The sequence below is a fragment of the Pteropus alecto genome, unplaced genomic scaffold (genome assembly GCF_000325575.1).
Source record: "Pteropus alecto unplaced genomic scaffold, ASM32557v1 scaffold139, whole genome shotgun sequence".
NCBI classification, from domain to species: domain Eukaryota; kingdom Metazoa; phylum Chordata; class Mammalia; order Chiroptera; family Pteropodidae; genus Pteropus; species Pteropus alecto.
The window spans coordinates 5232607-5241968 of NW_006443567.1; the positions used below are offsets into that span (position 1 = coordinate 5232607).

Below are 9362 nucleotides of genomic sequence, written 5' to 3' on the forward strand. Positions count from 1 at the left end.
GAAGGGAATGACTACATATTTGAAATCACAGGTAGGTAATTTTCTCTTTTTCATGTAGCTACTTCAAATCTTTTTTGGAAAGAAGTGGGGTTTAAATGAAAAATACTATTATTTTCTGTTATATAGTCCAAGAGCAAGTTTTACATGGTCATGGCAAAGCATATTCCATTTCCTGGGATAATTAAGGTACAGCAATAGAAAAGAGAAGTCTCCTGGTCATTCAAAAGCCTCGGCTTTGCCATTAGTTTCAATCTTCTCTTGCATAAGAGCTACTTGTTAGAGCAAAGAAATAACAAAATGGAATGATGTAAATGCAATTTTCTCCCTCTTCTGTCATCTGTTCCCTTATGGCAGAGGAGCTAAAGATGTAGAATTTTATCATCAGCCTATGAGTTAGAAAGATTGGGTTATGTTTCTAAAAAGTGCTGAAAAGCCATGACACTTTCTTCACAAATTAAGCAAAATGCCAGGATTCAATAATGCTCCCTGACATATAGGCCTGTTGTCCCTTTTGCCAGGCCTTTGTGATTTACATGTAATGGTTGTACTTTTTCCACTGATAAGGTGCAATGGCTAACCCTGGGATAATGGTTCCAGGCCTTACCCACCTCTTTCCCAATAAGGAGCCCAATATTTGGTGTTGGCTGTAACCAGTCTTAATTGAATCTTGTTTCAACTTTGATAGTGGGTAAAGCAATACAATATTCTCATTTTAGTTGATGAACTAGTTGGACTCTGTGCTTAAAATTATGGATTGTGAGTTTGTTTTGTGTGAAGTTTTATACTACTTCTAAGACTCTGTAAGCAGTAAGAATCAAGAACAGTGTTATAAATCAGATATGAATATTTATTTTTTTACTTTATTATCAAAGCTTATCTGTTCTTGATCTAGAAGTTTTGAAAGAGTTATCCCATAGGTCTGAAAACTCCTGAAAATAGACACCCAAGTCCTAGTTGTGTGAAGTATGTTTATGAGTGAGACAAGCTCAAGGTTCTCCTTGCCTTTTGTTTCTAAATGCTCATAATCGGGTGATGCAGGTAACATAATAGAGAGAATTGTGGTTCACTGCAACAACAACCAGGATTTCCAAGAATGGCTGGAACAGCTGTGCAGACTGATTAGAGGACCTGCCTCCTGCAGTTCGTTATCCAAGACATCATTGTCATCTTGTAGTGCTCATTCTGTAAGTAGCCCGTTTGTTCTGTCCAGGGGTTACTGAATCTCATCAAATTCTGCCTGCTGAGGACTTAAAAGAAGCAGTGAGCATGCCTTTAATCTTTGGGTAATCTATATTTGTAGGTTTTTTAGTACAGTTAAACCTCACTAATTCTAACTTCTGGAGAGAGGAGTATCTAAATTAATACAAAGGTTTACTTAGAGATGTGTGGTTTAGTTTGACCTTAACTTGGAGTACTAACTAACTGCTAGCAAAGTTTTTCTAACCAGAAGTCCTGCTGAGATGTCTTAATAATAAGATTTATATTAGTTAATAACTGTTATTCTTATATTAATAATGTGCTAAGTCAAAACACATAGTTTACCTTCATAAGTGTTTAAGCATCTCCACATAATCTCATTTATGTTATCACATTCACTGAGTAAACTTCAAGGGTAAACTTTTAACATTGCCTTCTTCCAAGTTATCATAAATTTTGCATTCATGTAACTTGAATTGATGAGATTTTATTGTACTTGCTGAGTGAGATCGAAGATATGCTGTGTTGTCTATTAACACTCAAACCTTTGATACTGAAATTCCCATTTTGAGCACTGTGTGTTGTGGTGGGAAGAACAAGGGCTTTGGCATCAGATCTGGGTCCAAATCTTGGCTTCACCAATTGGTAGCTAGTTACTTCACTTTGCTAAGGTTTGTCTTAGGTTGTTCTGATGAATGATCTATTTAAGCGTCTAATAGAGTGCCAAACACATGACTACACTAATTCAAAATTGACTGTTACTCCACTTTCCTCCCTTAGAGGGGGAAAAATGACTTCAATGAAATTGCAAAAGAGAGCAGGAGGACAGGATCATAGGATGTTGAGTCCATTTTGTGTTGCTCCTTAGAGACCCCATAACCTTGACTAGAAAGTACCAGTTCTCAAACTGGAGACATTTGTTTTCCCTTCTTTCCCTTTCTATGGCTGGCTTTGCTGATCCAATGAAGCTATTGTTGTTCTCTCACTGTGGGGCACAAGGTTGGGTTCAGATGGCAGAGTGCCAACATCTCATTGGACATTTTCCCAGTCTTTTAGTTCTACCGGACAGACTCGAGGACCCTTGGAGCCTCCTCAAATTATAAAACCATGGAGTTTAAGTTGTCTACGACCTGCACCTCCACTTAGACCATCAGCAGCTCTAGGTTATAAAGAGGTAATTTTGCTACATGTGGTATAAAATGCTTCTGACAAGCTAATTTTGTAGCTTATTACAAATTGTTCTATGGGAATATGCTTAGAATTTATGATAGGTGATACATGTTAGTCAATCTTGAATTGCTAGACTCGGTGATTTTTTTTTAAATTTCTTAATTTCTTAATTTTCTATTTCCCATTGTCCATCTACAAATATTTACTGACTATCAACAGGGTTTATGTGCACTGCCCGAATTTCCCTGGCCTCCTTCTGAAGTGCCTTCGGTTTACCTTTATGATGATATGATCATTTATAAGTTGGTAGTAATATACACACATCTCAAACAAGAGCCACTTCATTACGAGTTGAATTTCTAAATAAGCAGACCCAAATCTGCATTTTGGATTATTTTGATCTATTTAACCATATTAGTAGTCTTATGGGAGCAAGCCATGACTCGGATCTATGAAAGTCTGAACTATTTGCTGCAGTTGGAAAGGGAAAAGAATTTAATGAAAGGAATATCTTTTAAAAGGAGTCGTCTAAGCGACAACCTTAGAGGAAATTTGATATGTAGGTAGTGTGGGGATTTCAAGGTTTTTTTTTTTTTTTTCCCTCTCAAAGTTGCAGTCAGGAAATGTCAGTAACTGTGTGGAGTGTTACCTTTTCCATCCAGTGTTTCTTTTTCCCCCCCTAACCTGTTGCTCATCATTTCAGCTTTCAGAAAAGATCCTCATTTATTAGTAAATGTTCATTAAATAGGTCTTACTGAGTGAAGAATTAAGTTTGTGACAGTTGTGAGACACATCATAGAATTATGATGCAAAGGCAGCATATACTTCTATATCAAATGTGTGGTTTGATGAGTGATGCAGATTTAGCTGAATTTTGAGTTTGTTTTGATTTAAAATACTATGCTACTGTTTCAATTAATTGTTGCCTCAACTCTCAGTGTAGTGAAAAGTGGAACAATATTTAGACACTGGAGGATGTTTTTGATCCTTTCAACCCAACGTGATAGGAAAAATAATCCTTGAGCTGAATCTTTACTATGTGCCAGTAGTTAGAATTTGGCCAGGAAACAGTTCCATGGGTTTGTTTTTGGAAATTGACCTATGATACCTGCAATCATCCAATTTTCTTTGACTACCTAAACCAGAAGTGCCACTTCATAGTTATTATGTAGGTCCCCCTTTTAATGATGGATATTTCATAATTGTCTGTTACTAAATTCAAATTAAGGTGAACTTTGAATGGTAAAGTTGACTTAATCTTTCACAGAACTAATCCATTAAAACTAAGGCATGATCACTTTGTTTCTGCTGGGAGAAGGGGGTTATTAATAAATTCTTACTATGTGGTATATAATTTTAGTTATTTTCAGCATTTGTTATTCTGCACACAACTGTATTCCTTGGGCTTTTGCATGATGGTATTGCATCTGAAACTAATGTGGGAAACGTGATGATATTCTCTCTGTGTGATTTATGATAACACTAACATTTCAAATATTGTTTTAGAATTATTGATAAATGGATTTGGTCATTGTAACCATCGATCTCTCACGCTCATCTTCTCTTTCTTTACATATTCACTTTAGAGGATGTCTTATATCTTAAAGGTAAGGGTAGAACACTATCTTTGGCTTACAGTGACATCATAATGCTGTAACCTTTGATGAATGAAGCTTTCTTTTATGCTTGTTTTGTCCCTTGTTATTATTGGTGGCTAAAATATGAAGATGCAAATCTGACATGTAAGTACTTTCTTCAAAAAGCAGGCTCTTGTGAAATACATATGAAAATGTCATCTTATAATGCCTTTAATATGCCTGTTTTCCTGTTTTTTTTTAATGCTATGTTTTTCTATTTTTGTCATGTGAGTTTTTCATATCTGTTTATTCATATGGCAAAAGCGAATGCAATAATTTATATAATTCATATCTCTTTTACCTACTAATTAAAAATATAGCTTTATATATGTATATTTAAGCTCAGCTATAGGAAAGTTACTCCTAACCCAAAATTATTATCAGTAAGTCATTTATTTGGCTCTTCTCTCTGACCGCAGGGAAATTACTTAGTCCCTCTGCCTTAATTTTCCCATCTGACAAATAGAAATTAATATTCTTTGTTGTGGGACTGTTGCTAAGGAAAATTTATTTAAATAGTTTTCAAGCTCTTTGAAAAGTGGCATATACTATAATAGTAGTTACAATTGTTATGTAATTCCCTTTAAACTGTATTAGTGGGGAATATAAACCAAGTTAGTTAAACTTTTATTTCTCTAGGATTGACATCCATTACTTTTTCTGCAGATGGTACCCTAAAGGCATTTGGCCTCCTGAAGAATCTGCTGCATCTTCAGTAGGCACACTCCATTCTTATTTCCATCTCTCTGGCAATTGAGAGGATAATGTGTTTTATTTAACCTTTCAAAGTTTATTGGAGCCATTTTTGTGTCTAATATTAAATTTCGATGCACTCCTAACTGAGACTGTCAAAATAAGAGAGAGCCATTCTATTTAATTGCATTTGCTCTTGTTTTTGGAGGAGAATTTCAATTCATAAAGAAAACTCTGTTCTTGCAGGAGTCTAGTAAAAGCCCCAAAACAATGAAGAAGTTTCTTCATAAAAGAAAGACTGAAAGAAAGCCATCAGAGGAGGAATATGTGATTCGAAAAAGTATGTGTTTTGCACTTCCTGAAAGTTGATATGGATAAAATAACAGAAGAATTTTTTTAAAGCAGATAATTAGAGAAATTTTTCCTGGCATCATGTGTTACACAAAGTAAAAAAAAACACATGGAAAGTTTTGGTCACCTCTAAGATTTTTGAATAAACCACCTCCTGCTGCATTTCATATCATCTTAGGCAAATACCATCTGTATGATTTTTGTGATGAATATTTTGACCCATCTGATTTAGAACCACTAAAAGGACCATTTGTTGCAGATACATTTTTCCCTCTTAGTTTTTGATGCCTGCAATAATTTCCTCTACTGAGATAGACTAAATAGACCTGAAAACTGAAATCCTTCTGGAAATCTAATACTCTGTAATGTTCTCAGTTAGCCAAGGAATCACCCTGCTGACATGTAGATTTGTCTCACAAATGGGTGACAGAACTGTGTTTAAAAATCAAAAAATATAGTCTGGATAAAACTCTAGCTTCTTCATCCTCCATCCCCCACCCCACACTTAGGTATGCACATCAGCATGTTAACAGGATTCTGCCATCCAGTCATTTCAAGAATGAGTCAGAGGAGGATGAAGGAGGAGAGAGAATCAATGACTATGCTAGCTGGTTAGAACATGGGTGGGGTTAATGGGGAAAGCTTCCTAGAGAAGGTAAGCCTTGAAATTTGAAGAAGAGGAAGGATGTGGTGTATCGGATGAGAACTGAGGCTAGGATCAAACCCAGTGCTATAATTGTGGCCATGAAGAGAAAACTACAGGAATCCCCAATTTAGAGCTCTGGGTGGACTACTGACCCCAGAGCTCTATGGGGATATTGTCACTCTCACTCCATTATGAGGGTTTGACAGCTTTTCCTCCTGCCTTTCAGAAACACCACTGTTCACAGAAGGCAGTCCCCAGTGCTCTGCAACTTTTTGAGTGTCCAGAGGCATATATCTCTACGAAAAGTCATTATTATTTAAATTTCATAGGTACAGCTGCTCTGGAAGAAGACGCTCAGATTCTTAAAGTGATTGAAGCCTACTGTACCAGCGCAAACTTTCAACAAGGCCATAGCTCAAGTAGGTTTCCCCAAACCACTTTCTCTAATGAATAATGTTTCTTTTTCACTGCTCATTGCCTCTTATAAGAGACAAACAACTCACATGGGTTGCAGGGTGTGTAAAGCAGGTGACTTGATGCAGAGGAGCAGTGTAGGACTGCATCTTTCAGATAAGGTGGTTTTGGCTACCAAGTGGTTTGTTTACCCAGTTTCTTTTCACCCAGAGAGAGAGAGATGCAAGACTAAAAAAGTTGGAGGTGATAGAAATGAAAAAAAAATTTTTAAAGTCATTCTCCTTTGAAGTACGCAGATACCTTCACCAACACTAGTTAGGAATTAAAGAGCCCATAGAGTTCCTGTGTCTGTGAACTGATGCTAATCTCTTCTTATAGGCAGATTTGAAAAGGAAGTCAAAATACTATCTTTGATCAGCTGCATATTTAAGTGAACAGTGCTTCACCAAACTCATTTCAAAGTTGCTCTGAAAATCTGGAAATGTAGCTACCTAGCAGGGGCTGTTCGGAATGTATACAATTTATCAGGGAGATATTAGAAGAGGGTATTTCCCCGAACAACTTTCAGGCCACAAATTGAAAGCGAGATAGTTTTCTGAATCATCCTTGTGCTTTTTAAAAAGCCAGGTCAGTTATGTCTCTTGTCTTCCATTATTATAGACATTCAGGATATGTTGCGTGGGGTTTTGGCATCTGGGTAAGAAATAAGTTCTTCATCATTCTTCATGTTGGACAACCACTAACCCATCACTTGAGTGTGGAAAGGGATTACTTAGGTGGATTGCCTTGACATATGCTTTCAGAGTGACATTTCTCTAAGGCTGTTATGAGGAAAATGCTTGATGTGAAAGTTGACACATTTGACTGTGAAGAGGGGAATGTCACAACTTCTGCTTCACAGATAAAACCTGACTGTGGCTTTGGGCATGTCCAGCTCTTACAATAAGTTTTGCAGAGCCAGGAAAGGAAAGTGAGAGCAGTTTTTATCGTGAAAACTAGGAATGAGATGGGGACAAGAAGACACCACAGGAAACAGCCCTCATATAGTAAAATCTGATCTCATCTCCTCCCCCACCCCACCTCCCTTCACATGAATAGAGTCTAGAGTCAATACATCTGCTCAGAGGTACAGGCAGGTGTTCTGGCCTAAAGAGTCACATTTTCGCCTCTCCTCCCTAGCCTACCTTTTGCATGTGGAAGATGTCTAGTGCAGCAAGCCTTTCAACATCTAGTGACCTACCACCCTCTATCCCTCTCCAGCCGGAAATCCAATTTCTCTAGAACTGACTGCTATTGTTTCTTGATGTATTTAGTTGGTTGGTCAGTTAGTCAGTCTGCTATTTACTCATTAAGTACCTATGAAGGGCTAGGCCTTATGGAAGGCAGAGACACAGCCACCTGAGGAAAGAGGAGGTGATCAAGTGAAGGCAATGAGTGTTCACAGCTTGAAGGAGCCTGGCTTAGAAGAGCGGAAACCAGAGGCTCAGGGAGACTGAAGATCAAGGGCTCGAGCTCCGGGAGGAAGGATCCAAAAGTTAGAAGGAGGTTGGAAGTGCGGGAGAGCTGTTTGTTCAGGTCCCATGTCTGTTCTATCACCTCTTCCAATCCCAGATCCTGGAGACAATCTGAGCAGAGAGAAGTCCTGTATCTTTCCCGCTGAAATGATAATCTCCCAACACTGATTCAACCCTTGATCAAAATGGTCTTACCTGACCCTACCTTACCTTATTAGACTGTAAAAAGAACAAATGGGAGTGAGTGATACTTCTGTAGCCCTTTAAGGACATTGTGTTCCAGTGCAGTGCTACTCTAAATTTACTAAAATTATATAACAGCACAGCATAGGATGTGGTGTGTCCTTCCCTGGAGATATGCAGAGACAGAATGATCATTAGTCAGTTTTTTGCTGTTGAGGAGGCAAAACAGAAAAAGATGGGGTCTTGGTTGAGGACAGGTATCAGAGTGGCCCTTTCACATTATTTCTCTGAGTATAAAATGCTCCCCTCCCCAAGACTGAATCAATATATTTAATAATTTAGTATTTCCTCACTTCAGAAAGATTTAGTCATTAAATGTTGAGTGACTCTTCTCTGGGTGCAAGGTTGCAAAATACTATCAACCAAGACCTTTCAATAACAATAGAAGAAAGGAACTAACACCTATAAATAGTCCTCACTAGTAACTCTTCCCTCTTGCAACCCTTGTTTGTAGGTGCTCGCAAGGATTCAGTTCCACAAGTCTTACTCCCCGAGGAAGAGAAACTCATCATTGAAGAAACCAGAAGCAACGGCCAGACCATCATTGAAGAAAAGTGAGTAGAGTAGGTTAAAATTTTTCTAATTTGTCTGGAGGCTGGAAAGAAGGTTCTGGCTGGGCAATGTGGCTTTGGCATAGCCTGCACTGGAGGACTACCCCTTCTCATCTGAGAATGTAGCCCTTTTTGCTGATTGTGTAATTGGGAGCCTCAGGAGGGCTGCCTCCCAGCAAACAGAAGAGGGAAGGAGAGGCACAGGGGGTGAAACTCTGTGGTGGCTGTCCCTGGAGCCCATTCCCCCATACAGTAAAGTACTGCAGGGTACACAGGAATGTCGCTCTGCGTGGCTTTAGGAGATGCCTGAGAAGGCCACAGAACCACTTTTCCTGCCCAGAGGGATATTTCTCACATTTATTGAGTCAGGCACTAGATTTACACCTACTTGATCTCATTTAAAATTCTACAGCAATCCAGTTAGATAAGCATGACTTTCACCACTTTTACAGATGAGGAAACAGGTTCAGGGAAATTATGTCCTTGGCCTACCTTTGCACAGTAGTGAGGGTGACCTAATGGAGGAAAATTAGGTCAAATAGCTTATGGATCATAAAATAAACACAAAGTAGCCAAATAATTCATTTGTTTAAACTTGAGTAATTTCTGAAGTCAGGCCTAAATTTGCATCAAACAGCACATTTCAAAGTGCTTGGCATAGTCATTGTACAGTACTTTTCCACCTAGTTTATTAAGTGATATAGCCAAATGGTAAAGCACTGGGGCTTATGAGAAGAACAACTCTGGTTCAACTCCAAATTCTGCTACTTGTTGGCCCTGTAATCTGGGGCAAGTTCCTTTACCTATCTGTGCCTCAGTTTCCTCATCTTTAAAATGGATATGATAATAATACTTTCAGAGTTGATGAAGGCTTAAATGGAATAAGTATAAAGGCTACCACATGGTGAACACTCAATAAATAATTATACTATGTATAGTTATAATA

The 9362-nt window shown here is 38.1% G+C and overlaps 1 protein-coding gene across 1 annotated transcript in view; it reads left to right on the plus strand.

The window, feature by feature from the left end:
- ARHGEF6 (Rac/Cdc42 guanine nucleotide exchange factor 6) overlaps positions 1-9362 on the plus strand; it is a 111134-nt gene that overhangs the window by 90406 nt on the left and 11366 nt on the right. The window contains exons 15-21 of the mRNA XM_006924196.3: positions 5-31; positions 1039-1184; positions 2246-2371; positions 3954-3974; positions 4944-5037; positions 6024-6113; positions 8320-8419. Coding sequence (XP_006924258.2) covers positions 5-31; positions 1039-1184; positions 2246-2371; positions 3954-3974; positions 4944-5037; positions 6024-6113; positions 8320-8419 — 604 coding nt within the window. The remainder of the gene's footprint in view (positions 1-4; positions 32-1038; positions 1185-2245; positions 2372-3953; positions 3975-4943; positions 5038-6023; positions 6114-8319; positions 8420-9362) is intronic.